Source organism: Somniosus microcephalus, chromosome 27, assembly GCF_052327205.1.
Source record: "Somniosus microcephalus isolate GS21.2 chromosome 27, FLI_Smic_1.0, whole genome shotgun sequence".
In the NCBI taxonomy this organism is placed as follows: domain Eukaryota; kingdom Metazoa; phylum Chordata; class Chondrichthyes; order Squaliformes; family Somniosidae; genus Somniosus; species Somniosus microcephalus.
Window position 1 is genome coordinate 5,062,757 of NC_141013.1, and position 13,867 is coordinate 5,076,623.

General features: G+C 45.2%; 1 protein-coding gene and 1 non-coding gene across 2 annotated transcripts; both read left to right on the forward strand.

Annotated features, from left to right (window-relative positions):
* Positions 1 to 1,481: 1,481 nt before the first annotated feature.
* rxfp3.3a3 (relaxin family peptide receptor 3.3a3) lies at positions 1,482 to 2,714 on the forward strand. The gene has a single exon (XM_085968959.1). It carries the CDS (start codon positions 1,482 to 1,484, stop codon positions 2,712 to 2,714), a length of 1,233 nt encoding a protein of 410 aa, XP_085825085.1.
* Positions 2,715 to 11,920: 9,206 nt separating this feature from the next.
* trnak-cuu (transfer RNA lysine (anticodon CUU)) lies at positions 11,921 to 11,993 on the forward strand. Its single transcript has one exon. It is a non-coding gene; the product is annotated as a tRNA-Lys (tRNA).
* The last annotated feature ends 1,874 nt before the right edge of the window (positions 11,994 to 13,867 follow it).

Below are 13,867 nucleotides of genomic sequence, written 5' to 3' on the forward strand. Positions count from 1 at the left end.
GCCGACATTGCAATCCTCCGCTGTTCCCGGAGGATGTTCAAACACACAGGTTTCTAACTTTTGGTTCACCGGCCGCTTGCTGTTTCACTGACCATCCCTTCATACCTGCTTTTTCACTCAGTGCTGCGGGTGGCGTCAGCACAATAACACAACTCGTTTTATATACAATAATAATAATAGTCCTTGATGGAATCATCTACTCTTCCATCAGGGAAACCTCATCTCCTAACCCCAGGGTACGAAAGAAAATGTAATATAGTTTTGTTCACATCTTCATGATGTTTACTGCAGAACTAAAAGGAATACAATGACAACTTAAGGTCAACCAGTTTTAATCGTCACTCTTACCACCCAAATATTAATATGATTTGTCGCGGTATATCTGTGCCCCGCAGTGTTTATATATCTTTTTCAGTTTGACCGATCTCCTGTCACGTCAGTTTCCCGTTAATTTTGCTGAAATACCCGATACAAACAGACACTCAGTTACGGGGATTCCTTAAGCTGAAACTGCAGCCTTTCACCGCGGGGGAAACTCAGAAGTTAAATCCACATTTGGCAACATATATATAATCATCTCCATCCCGTCGGTGTTCATATAAGGAATTATATACAAGAGTAACTCCGTTGTGACTTTTATTTCAAACAGGTAAAACGTAATTCATTTCGTTTTAAAAAAGGGCATTTCCTCCTTAAAACTTGCATCCCAGACAGGTTAGTTATTTTGTGACACTGGGCAGTGTGTGGGTGTGATGTGGCTGTGGTGTGGCAGAGGTGAATGCCCTCAGTGAGTGTCTGACGAGTGTGTGACACTATCTGTAGCCACACACTGCAGCAGGGGGCTAACATCAAGCGGTTCCATGCCCAAGCACATGAATCCCCGTCTCATGCACTCACTCACCTCCGGCACCAGCCCTGATGCACTTCATTATTTATTAACCAGCTTGCAAAACTAAAAGGCTGCTACTTACTACCAGCCAATCTATCGTGCAATTCAGCCTGGAAATAAAAAATGCATTAAAAAAAATTGTGTTTAAAAAAAAATTTTCTTCTGGATTTGTGTGAAATGGAAAATAAACCAAGTGACCGAAGGCACCTTGTGTTTTAGCACCTTGGACAGCGGCTGTGCGCACGCGTGAATGGGCCAAGCGGCCCGCCCTCCCTGGTTTGATTGACATGTCCAGGGACCATTTGTTGCACAGAAGCGACCGAGGTACAGCCAATGGGAGAGCGGGAGAGGCGGGGCGCCCAGGTTGGGTTGCTTCAAAGCGACGATCCTCGCTTGTCTCCAAAGCACTAAACTGGGAGCCGGCGTCCAGGTGGGATTGGACTCTGGCACATCCTTGAGTGCAAAGCTGCACATTGAAGGCTCGCCTTCAGCCGCAACAACAAAAAGGGCTATCGTATGTCTAGCGAATCTTTAAAGCAATATCTATAGGTGGGGTGGGTGGGTTAAGTTGGTGAACTTTTCCACCGGTGCTATGATCTCAGAAGTAAGTCCGGTGCCAGTGGATGTACCCGAGAGCAGCAAGTTACCCGAGGAGATGGAGGATTTCGTGTTGAATGCCACTGCAAGGACTTATAACTCAACCTCAATGGTGGGACCGCACAACTACAATCTGTACGACATTGACATCCCCGGTGATGGTTCCCCGGCTTTGAGAATCATCATCTCCATCACCTACTCCCTAGTCTGCGCGACTGGCCTGGTTGGCAATTTGCTGGTCTTCTTCCTGATGAAGCTGAAGCAAGGGCGCAAGAGATCCACCATCAACTTCTTCATCCTCAACTTAGCGGTGACCGACTTCCAGTTCGTCCTCACCTTGCCCTTCTGGGCGGTGGACACAGCTCTGGATTTCAGCTGGCCCTTCGGGGACGCCATGTGCAAAATCATTCTGTCCGCCACCGTGTTGAACATGTACGCCAGTGTCTTCTTCTTGACCGCAATGGGCATCGCCCGTTACTGGTCGGTGGCGTCGGCTCTGAAGACCAGAAGAAGCCGAGTGTCCTGCTCGGCCAGGTGGGTCAGTTTCCTTCTCTGGGTGGTGGCTAGTCTCGCAACGCTGCCCACCGCCGTCTTCTCCACCGCCAGCACATTTGCAGGCGAGAAGCTATGCCTGCTGAAATTCCCGGACGATGGTCAGTATTGGCTTGCCCTCTACCACATCCAGAAGATCGTGCTAGCTTTCGTTTTGCCCACGATCATCCTTTCAACCTGTTATCTACTCCTTGTCAGATTTCTTGGACAGCAACACAGCAACACCAACAACCCCAAGCGCAAGTCCAGAGTCACCAGGTCCATCACGATCGTCATGCTATCTTTCTTTCTCTGCTGGCTCCCTAATCACCTTATAACGCTTTGGGGCGTTCTGGTCAAACTTAATGCCGTGCCTTGGGACAAAACCTACTACACTTTGCACGCTTATGTTTTCCCAGTCACTGTGTGCTTGGCCCACACTAACAGTTGCCTGAATCCAGTGCTGTACTGCTTAATGAGGAGAGAGTTCAGGAAATCTATGAAGGAAATCTTCTGGAAGCTTTCTTCGCCAGCCACGTGTGCAATTCGACCCTTCTCTGGCACTTTAAAACAGGAGCCCGGGGACACCCCGGTCGGAATCCCTCTGAACATTATAGAGAGCGAGCACTGCACTGTGTACAACAGTAGGTGTGAAAATACAACCTCCAATTGCACTACACAGCAAAAACCTAACTAAACTATTGTGTGTTATATGTGCCCTCTCATCCTGCTTAGTGTTATCTGTGGCTCAGTGGGCAGCACCCTCGCCTCTGAGTCAGAAAGTTGTCAGTTCTAAGCCCCACTCCAGAGACTTGAGCACATAATCCAGGCTGACACTCCCAGTGCAGTACCGAGGGAGCGCTGCACTGTCGGAGGTGTCATCTTTTGGATGAGACGTTAAACCGAGGCCTCTCCTATGGCACTATTTCGAAGAAGAGCCAGAGAGTTCTCCCCGTGTCCTGGGGCCAATATTTATTCCTCAATCAGCATCACTAAAACAGATAATCTGGTCATTATCACATTGCTGTGTGTGGGAGCTTGCTGTGGCCGAATTGTCTGCCGCATTTCCCACATTACAACAGTGACTACACTTCAAAAGTACTTCATTGGCTGTAAAGCGCTTTGGGACGTTCTGAGGTCGTGAAAGGCGCTATAGAAATGCAAGTCTTTTTGATCATTAGTTTTGGGGGGGGGGGGGTGTTAATAAAGCAGTATTGGCCAAAACGAGTAAAGAATAACCGTGTTCTCGAATACTGTTGGGTTCAATGCTGTGATGTCTCATAGTCCAATACTTCAATTATTAATTTCAGATCAGCGCACAATCCCCGAATGGGTTCACACTGATGTCGCTCTCTGTCTGAACACGGATCCTGCTTCTTTGCATAATTCAACACCAATCGTTTGTAGTTTCCTTGGAATGATTTAGAGATTAGATCTTTTTATAAAAATGTATTTTTTTTAGACAAATGCGCGTTCGTCCAATTCATCAACCCCGGGGCGGGGGTGACTAACCGGGTCCTGTATTTCTCGATTCCCGGGCTGGAGAGGGAGAGACTGAATCGCATGAACTTTGCTGCAGTCGCTGCCAGCTGTTTATTGCCAATTTACAGCCTGTGAATTTAATTCGGATATAAGCGACTCCGCGGCTGCGAGCGCTTCTCTGTATGAACTTCATCGATTGTTTCCCCCATTCCTCGTCCACCTTTGGTATTTCCTACGATAAACAATCGACACAGCAACAATGTTTTAAAGTGCCATGGCAGCAACCGTTAGAAGAAGAATAGACCGAGACATTCCCACTGCAATTCGGCTGCACAATTTTATTTGAAATGATGGACTATTTAAGGAATTGTCGCTTATGTCGCTAAACCCTTGTTCATTTCAGTTGATTTGCATTCAACAATTGTTCTGTGTGTGTTTTTAAACTGCGAGTTACAATAAATGTACATCATCAATTAATGACTGACCTTTCATCGAAAATACGCCAAAGGGAGCTATTGTGGCAAATGCCTTTAAATATTTGGTAAGAGAATAAAATGTACCAACCGATTGCCTCCTTCTGTGCTGTACTCGTCCATGATTCTATGAACTGAAATTTCTGGGGAGAGGAGAACCCATTGAAGGAACAGTTAACACTCCCGGCGACTTCACTTTGCTGTGAAGATTGAGTCAGTAAAATCAAAAGAAACCAAGGTTTCAGTGACCCTTTCCAAAAAAAGTCACAATACTTTAATAGATTTTTTTCTATAAACCTTTACATGATGTTTGCAGAGAAATTATTATATATAATATTGGCAGTTCTGTGTCCGAAGTAAATGATTTTCTCTAAGTCTGAACTGCAATTCTGGGTGGTTTGTGAATCCAGCAGTCGGGAGCCCCCTGACGGCGGAACAACTGATGGTTCCCGTTCCATCTCCAGGACAACCCTTAAAGCTCCTTCATCCGGAGTGACTTCCTCATTCCAATGTTTAAAATGTGCATTATGTTAACGTATTTCACTCGGAAGAGTAAAAGTAAAACACCCCATATCTTTAGCGTCAGCCTTGGCTCAGTGGGCAGCACTCTCGCCTCTGAGTCAGATGATTGTGGGTTTAAGTCCCCACTCCAGGAGACTTGAGCAGATAAAATCCAGGCTGACACTCCCAGTGCAGTGCTGAGGGAGTGCTGCACTGTCGGAGGCGCCGCCTTTCAGGTGAGACGTTAAACCGAGGCCCCGTCTGCTCTCTCAGAACCCACGGCCACTATTTCGAAGAAGAGCAGCGGGAGCTCTCCCCGTGTCCTGGTCAATATTTATCCCTCAAACAACAGAACAAAAACAGATGATCTGGTCATTATCACATTTCTGTTTGTGGGAGCTTGCTGTGCGCAAATTGGCTGCCGCGTTTCCCACATTACAACAGTGACTACACTCCAAAAAATACTTCATTGGCTGTAAAGCGCCTTGGGACAGCCTGTGGTTGTGAAAGGTGCTATAGAAATGCAATTTTTTATTTTTAAATGAGTTTGCAAGAGGTCTCGTTCTTTTTGACAATGTGCATAGATCTAACTCCACACACTTGGAGTAGTGTGAACAGTTCTGGTCTCTTAATTATAAAAAGGATGCAGAGGCACTGGAGAAGGTGCAAAAAAGATTTACAAGGATTTACCAGAACTGAGAGGTTATAACCATCAGGAAAGATTGAACAGGCTGGGGCTCTTTTCTCTAGAGGGGTGACCTGATGGAGGTCTTTAAGATTATGAAAGGGTTCGATAGGGTAGACGTAGAAAGGATGTTTTCACTTGTGGGGGAGACTAGAACTAGGGGCCATAAATCTAAGAGAGTCACTAATAAATCCAATCGGGAATTCAGGAGAAACTTCTTTTCCCAGAGAGTGGTGAGAATGTGGAACTCGCTACCACAGGGAGTGGTTGAGGTGAATAGTATCGATGTATTTAAGAGGAAGCGAGATAAACACATGAGGGAGAAAGGAATAGAAGGATATGCCGAGAGGGTGAGATGAAGAAGGGTGGGAGGAGGTTAGTGTGGAGCATAAACACCGGCATGGACCAGTTGGGCTGAATGACCCGTTTCTGTAAAAGCAACAGTAAATGCTGGAAATACTCAGCAGGTCAGGCAGCATCTGTGGAGAGAGAAACAGAATTAACGCTTCAGATCAGTGACCTTTCATCCGAACTGAAATAATTTAGAGATGTAACAGGTTTTAAGCAAGTACAGAGGCAAGGAAAGGGGGAGGGGAGGACAGAACAAAAGGGAAGGTCTGTGATAGATTGATAGGCTGGAGAGATTAAATGACGAAAAGGATGATGGTGTGAGGCAAAAGGGGATGGTAATGGGACAAGAAAAGAAACAAATGTAATTCTATGTAATTTCCCCAATGTTGACATCTTTAGCCCAAATTATACAGATGTAAACGATATGGAGGGGGGAGCTCATGATCACCTCCCCAAAATATTTCTGAAGCATTTTAATTCAATTAAGATTAACTGAGCCCCTCCCCCAACATTTATAACTACTAGTTAATTCTTGGAGCTCTTAACAATAAACCTTACCACACTACTCACAGCTTTTTTGAAAGACGGGCAGAGAGTCCTGGCCAACAAGCCATCAATACAAATGAACCGGTCATGCACATCACTTCTGTTTGTGGGATCCTGCTGTGCACTAAATGCCCCCATAGCAACCGTCAATATCCACAGCATGTGAAGGGCTTTGAGATGTTCCATAAATAAATGCAAACATTTCATCCTCGTCGTTATACAGTGTGCGGAATGAAAACTGGACTAAACTCCACTTAAACCTTTGAATGTGTCAGCCCGGGGCTTAATTGGTAGCACCAACCCCAAGGTTCAAGTCCCACTCCAGACACTTGAGTACAAAATCTAGGCTGACACTCCAGTGCAGTACTCTAGTCCCTAGTGAGGGAGCGCTGCACTGTCGGAGATGCCGTCTTTAGGAGATGCCGTCTTTAAGATATGACATTAAACCGAGGCCCCGTCTGCCCCCAGGTGGACGTAAAAAATTCCACGACACTATTTCCAAGAGCAGGGGGGTTCTCCCCGGTGTCCTGGGCCAATATTTATCCCTCAACCAACATCACTAAAAAACAGATTATCTGGTCATTTTCACATTGCTGTTTGTGGGAGCTTGCTGTGTGCAAATTGGCTGCTGCGTTTCCTACATTACAACAGTGACTCCACTTCAAAAGTACTTCATTGGCTGTAAAGCACTTTGGGACGTCCGGTAGTCATGAAAGGCGCTGGAGAAATGCAAGTCTTTCTTTCTTTAAACATTTAACTTTTTTTTTAAAGAGTGGAATGTGTTCAAATGATGCTGAGGTTTCACGGATGCGCCAGCAACTTGCCGATTGCAGGGGACTGTCAGTGTCTATCTCGTGTGTGGTCCACTCACCGGCTGGGCAGTGAAATTCCTATCAAGTTATCTTATCTGAGTGAGTCTTGCTGCAGTCGTAAAGGGCCTTGGTGAGACCGCACCTTGAGTATTGCGTGCAGTTTTGGTCGCCTTATCTGAGGAAGGATGCTCTTGCCATGGAGGGAGTGCAGCGAAGATTCACCAGACTGATACCTGGGATGGCAGGAATGACGTATGAGGAGAGGTTGGGTCGATTAGGCTTATATTTGCTGGAGTTTAGAAGAATGAGAGGGGATCGCATTGAAACTTATAAAATTCTAACAGGACTAGACAGACTAGATGAAGGAAGGATGTTCCTGATGGCGGGGGAGTCCAGAACCAGGGGTCACAGGCTAAAGATAAGGGGTAAGCCATTTAGGACTGAGATGAGGAGGAATTTCTTCACCCAGAGAGTGGTAAACCTGTGGAATTCTCTACCAAAAAAGGCAGTTGAGGCCAATTCATTAAATATATTCAAGAAGGAGTTAGATATATTTCTTAAGGCTAAAGGGATATGGGGAGAAAGCAGGGACAGGGTACTGAGTTTGGATGCTCAGCCATGATCTCATTAAATGGCGGAGCAGGCTCGAGGGGCCGAATGGCCTACTCCTGCTCCTATCTTCTATGTTTCTATGTTTCTATGAGTCTTTCATGTATCAGAAACCACAAACGACAACTGAAATCTGCTCTCCTCCTAAAGTTATTATTTTTCACCACTGTGAATCTGTGGTTTGAAAATTACTTTGCAAGAGGTGCTAAGCAACAACTATTCACTTTGATGGAGGTGTGAACAGGCTACTCACCATGGAGGCTTTGTTGGCAGGTCCCATCTTGGTATTATTTGACATTTATACGCCTGGGATGTTAGAGGCAATTCACAGAATCACAGAATCTACAGTGCAGATAGAGGCCATTTCGGTCCACCGAGCCTGCACCGACACATATCCCACCCTATCCCCGTAACCCCATGTATTTAATCCCCTAACACTAAGGGTCAATTTATCATAGCCAAATCAACCTAACCTGCACATCTTTGGACTGTGGGAGGAAACCGGAGCACCCGGAGGAAACCCACGCAGACACAGGGAGAATGTGCAAACTCCACACAGACAGTCGCCCGAGGCCAGATTTGAACCCGGGTCCCTGGCGCTGTGAGGCAACAGTGCTAACCACTATGCCGCCGTAGTGCAGCAACTGAATTTGGGACCTGTCTGCTCTTTATGGCTCAGCTACACACTGGATAAACCTGTGATATGGTGGAAATCAGGACTGACAACTCTACAGGACTCAAGCAAAGGATTCCCTTTCAATTGCGTTTAAAGTGAATGAAGAAAAATGGTTCCTTGCATTGTGTGAACAAACATATATTGTTTTGTATTATGAATGTAAAACAATTTTCGTGACACTGAGATTGAAGTATTAAATGTATGAATGCCAGTATTGATTATTAATAAACAAATCTTCATAATAATAATGTGTATATGTGTATATTTATTTTTATCCTATTCAATCTCTCATGGTGTTACATACAGGGAGTCAAGAGCAAAAGCAGTCTTTGGGTGAAATTAATTTACAAGATAGTGGATAATTGGACCAGAGCATGCCAACGTAATTTAGTCCCTACTTTAAAGTCATACATTCCATCCTTATTACATAGAATTTACAGCACAGAAACAGGCCCTTCAGCCCAACTGGTCCGTGCCGGTGTTTATGTTCCACACGAGCCTCCTCCCACCCCTCTTCATCTCACCCCATCATCATATCCTTCTATTCCTTTCTCCCTCATGTGTTTATCTAGCTTCCCCTTAAATGTATCTCTGCTATTCGCCTCAACCACTCCCTGTGGTAGCGAGTTCCACATTCTCACCACTCTCTGGGTAAAGAAGCTTCTCCTGAATTCCCTATTGGATTTATTAGTGACTATCTTATATTTAAGACCCCTAGTTCTGGTTTCCTTCACAAGTGGAAACATCTTCTCTGCGTCTACCCTACCAAACCCCTTCATAATTTTAAAGGCCTTTACTAGGTCACCCTCAGCCTTCTCTTTTCACGAGAAAAGAGCCCCAGCTCTTTATGTTTTTTTAATTCATTGCTGGGATGTGGGCGTCGCTGGCTAGGCCTGCATTTAGTGCCCATCCCTAATTGCCCTTGAGAAGATGGTGGTGAGCTGCCTTCTTGAACCGCTGCAGTCCATATGGTGTAGGTACACCCACAATGCTGTTAGGAAGGGAGTTCCAGGATTTTGGCCCAGCGACAGTGAAGGAACGGTGATACAGGTCCAAGTCAGGATGGTGTGTGGCTTGGAGGGGAACTTGTAGGTGGTGATGTTCCCATGCGTCTGCTGCCCTTGTCCTTCTAAGTGGTAGAGGTCGCGGGTTTGGAAGGTGCTGTTGAGGGAGCTTTGGCGAGTTGCTGCAGTGCATCTTGTAGATGGTACACACTGCAGCCACAGTGCACCGGTGGTGGAGGGAGGGAATGTTGAACGTGGTGGATGGGTGCCAATCAAGCGGGCTGCTTTATCCTGAATGGTTTCGAGCTTCTTGAGTGTTGTTGGAGCTGCACTCATCCAGGCAAGTGGAGAGTATTCCATCACACTCCTGACTTGTGCCTTGTAGATGGTGGAAAGGCTTTGGGGAGTCAGGAGGTGAGACACTCGCCGCAGAATTCCCAGCCTCTGGCCTGCTCTTGTAGCCACAGTATTTATATGGCTGGTCCAGTTCAGTTTCTGATCAATGGTAACCCCCAGGATGTTGATAAGTGGGGGATTCAGCGATGGTAATGCCATTGAATGTCAAGGGGAGATGGTTAGAGTCTCGCTTGTTGGAGATGGTCATTGCCTGGCACTTGTGTGGTGCGAATGTTACTTGCCAAGTCTGAATGTTGTCCAGGTCTTGCTGCATATGGACACGGACTGCGTCAGTATCTGACGAGACTCGAATGGTGCTGAACAGTGTGCAATCATCAGCGAACATCCCCACTTCTGACCTTATAATTCTTTTATTTGATATGATTATTTGTAGTTAAATAGCAAAACTTACTGCAATTTGGGAAGCAGTAAGGTGGTCAGTTGAAGCCTGGGGGTACAGGAGGAGGAGGAGGAGGAGGAAAAGCTAAATTGAGGCATTACAGCATCACCTCTGGTGCCAGAGTGTAATTACAGCATGACAAGTTTAGAATCACAGAATGATGCGGCTCAGAAGGAGGCCGTTCGACCCATCGTGTCTGTGCCGCGCTTTGGTAGAGCTATCCAATTAATCCCACTGCCCTGCTCTTTCTCCATAGCTCTGTAATTTTTTCCCCTTGCAGTATCTATCCAATTCTCCTTTGAAAGTTACTATTGAATCTGCTTCCACCACCCTTTCAGGCAGCACATTCCAGATCACAACAACTCACTGTGTAAAAAAATGTTTCCTAATGTCGCCTAATGGTTCTTTTGCCAATTAACTTAAATCTATGTCCCCTGGTGAGTGACCCTTCTACCACTGGAAACAGTTTCTCCTTAGTTACTCTATCAAAACCATTCCTGATTTTGAACACCTCTACTAACTCTCCTTGAACTGTCTCTGCTCTAAGGAGAACAACCCCAGCTTCTCTAGTCTCTCTACATAATTGAAGTCCCTCATCCCTGGTACCATAAAAGAAAGACTTGCTATATAGTGCTTTTCATGACCACAGGACTTTCCAGCCAAGTGCTTTACAGCCAATGATTACTTTTGAAGTGTCGTCACTGTTGTAATGTAGGAAACGTGGCAGCCAAATTGTGCACAGCAAGCTCCCAGAAACAGAAATAAAGACTTGCATTTGTATAGCGCCTTTTATGACCACTGGACATCTTAAAGCGCTTTACAGCCAATGAAGTACTTTTGGAAGTGTAGTCACTGTTGTAATGTGGGAAACGCAACAGCCAAATTGCGCACAGCAAGCTCCCACATACAGCAATGTGATAATGAGCAGATAATCTGTTTTTTTTGGGGATGTTGGTTGAGGGAGAAATATTGGCCCCAGGACACCGGGGAGAACTCCCCTGCTCTTCTTCAAAATAGCACCGTGGGATCTTTTATGGCCACCTTAGAGAGCAGACGGGGCCTCGGTTTAATGTCTCATCCGAAAGACGACACCTCAGTACTGTACTGGAGTGTCAGCCTGGATTTTTGTGCTTAAGTCTCTGGAGTGGGGCTGTGAATCCACAACCTTCTGACTCAGAGGCGAGAATGCTACCCACTGCGCCATATATACATATGTGTATATATAGAGCAGGGGAGTTATCCCCCGGTGTCCTGGCCAATACTTATCCCTCAACCAACATAACAAAAACAGATTATCTGGTCATTATCACATTGCTGCTTGTGGGAGCTTGCTGTGCGCAAATTGGCTGCCGTGTTTCCCACATTACAACAGTGACTACACTTCAAAAATACTTCATTGGCTGTAAAGCGTTTTGAGACGTCCGGAGGTCGTGAAAGGCGCAATATAAATGCAAGTCTTTCTTTCTATCTATTTTTATAAATATGGCTCATATCTTATCTATATATACAGATTATCATATCTATATGTAGATTATCAGCTGTAGCAGGAATGGGCCAACACAAGCAGATGCAAAAAGGAAGTGAATTTGGGCCGAGGCTGGAGTCAGCAGGGAACGAGTATAGGTGTTTGCCCCCTTCTGGCACTGGGGCGATTGCTAGACTCAGGACCACGAGTGCTGGACTGGAAGAATGTCATTGATGCTGCAGTCCCAGCGCCTGCGCGCGCAGCCTGCCGATCCCCGGGATTGTTACACCGAACTGTTACATCCCGAGTCACGTGAGCCGCTCGCCGTGCCGCACCCGGAAGCGCCTTGAAACTCTTCAACTTAACGCGAAATTAACCAGCTGAACTTGGCTGTCTTTTTACTTCCCGGCAGCAAGTGAAAGAAAAAAGTTCACGAGAAACAAACCCAAAAAACATGTGCAATCCAACTGGACAGACAGACTTAAGAATTATTTATACCAGTAGCCCGGCTAGCTCAGTCGGTAGAGCATGGGACTCTTAATCCCAGGGTCGTGGGTTCGAGCCCCACGTTGGGCGTTGTCTTTTCTTACCTGTTTTATTTTGTATTTACATACATTTGTTAACGTATAAATAATGACAAAAATAATTCCTTGACTTGCACCTTTACCCCTTCCTTCATTAAAGTTTAGCATTTTCTTGAACAGTCACGAGAGTGATTTTTTAAAAACTTCTGCCAAATCTCGTGCAGAGTTGTGACCATTTGTACCTGAAATGTTAGCTTGTCTTTTCACAGATGCTTTGTATTTCCAGCACTTTTCGTTTCTGTTTTATTTCTGGCATTTGTAGTTTTTTATTTTTAATTCTCACGCACTGGCTGTTGTTTTCTAACGATTGGCTGCAGATCATCAATTTAATAGTAATTTTTTTTGTTAATTTATGCTTAGTAAATCAGAATATTACCTTAAATTAAAACTGCGAGAGTAGGTTCAAACCAGTAAAAGGTAATTTTAGAACTGATATCAAGAAATTCTTCTTCATACAAAGAGTGATCAATAAGGGGTGATTTGATTGAGGTTTTTAGGATTTTGAAAGGAATTGATAAGGTAGATAGAGAGTCTAGGACAAGGGAGCATAAACTTAAAATCAGAGGAGGGCCATTCAGGAGCGAAGCGAGAAAACACTTCTTCACGCAAAGGGTGGTAGAAGTGTTGAACTCTCTCCCACAAAAAGCAGTAGATGCCGACTCAATTAATAATTAAAAATCTGAGATCGATGGATTTTGCTAGACATGGGTATGTAAACATATGGCACCAAGGCAGGTGGATTGAGTGAAGATACAGATCAGCCATGATTTTATTGAATGGCGGAACAGGCTCGAGCGGCTGAATGACCTCCTCCTGCTCCTATCAATGTTCCCGTTAAGCGTGGTCGCGCAGTCATCTGCACGAACCCGCGCAGGCCGCTCACTGGCTTTTACATTGTAGGTACCGCGCATGTGCAAAAATTTGAATGGGCTGCGCATTGGGGGAGGGAGGCCGCGCAGGAGGCAGTGCAGCTTACGGGGGACATTGGTTCCTATGTTACTAATATGTGGAATAAATTTCCAGATGGAGTAGTAGAGGTGACAACCCTGGAATCATTTAAGAAAAAAATACAATGGTGCAATGGGGAACTTTAGGGATTGTGCTGGCTGGATGAATTAAGATGGGCTGAATGGTCTTCCTTATCCTTAATTATCATAGACTTATACAGCACAAAAAGAGGCAATTCGGTCCATCCTGCCTGTGCTGGCTCTTTGAAAGAACTATTCAATTAGTCCCACTCCCCTGCTCTTTCCCCATAGCCACTACAATATTTTGCCCTTCAAGTATTTATCCAACTCCCTTTTGAAAGTTACTATTGAATCTGCTTCCACCACCCTGTCAGGCAGCGCACTTCAATTATCTTGTGATCCTATCAAGAGGAGAGACGTTAGTTCTGGGGAATAGAACATGTTCTGTACCAGTTTCAGCACCAAGCATTATCCCAGTTTAAGGTGTAGCCGATTAGATGCGGTGTAAAGGGTTGATATTATGAATACATGCTGCTGGCAGGCAGGGTGTCTGCTGATACTATAGATTCATAAAAGTGGCCCTTAAATCTCTCTGAAGCAAGATTAACTGTCCTATAATTTCCTATCTTATCCTGGTTGTGTGTTACACATCGGAATCAGATCGGGCTTGGATGTGGCGGTCCACAAGTTTGAATAACTAACAAGCATGGCCACCAGTAAAATTTGACATTTTTCTGCACTCTCCCTGCATGGTAGTTTACTACCGATAGCAAATTCATCCATTTAATGCAATGTAAACATAACAACACAAATTAAATAGCTTCTGGGTGGCAGCTGTAGCTCAGTATCCTTCTCACCTCAGAGTCAGAAGGCTGTGGGTTCAAGCTGCACTCCAGGA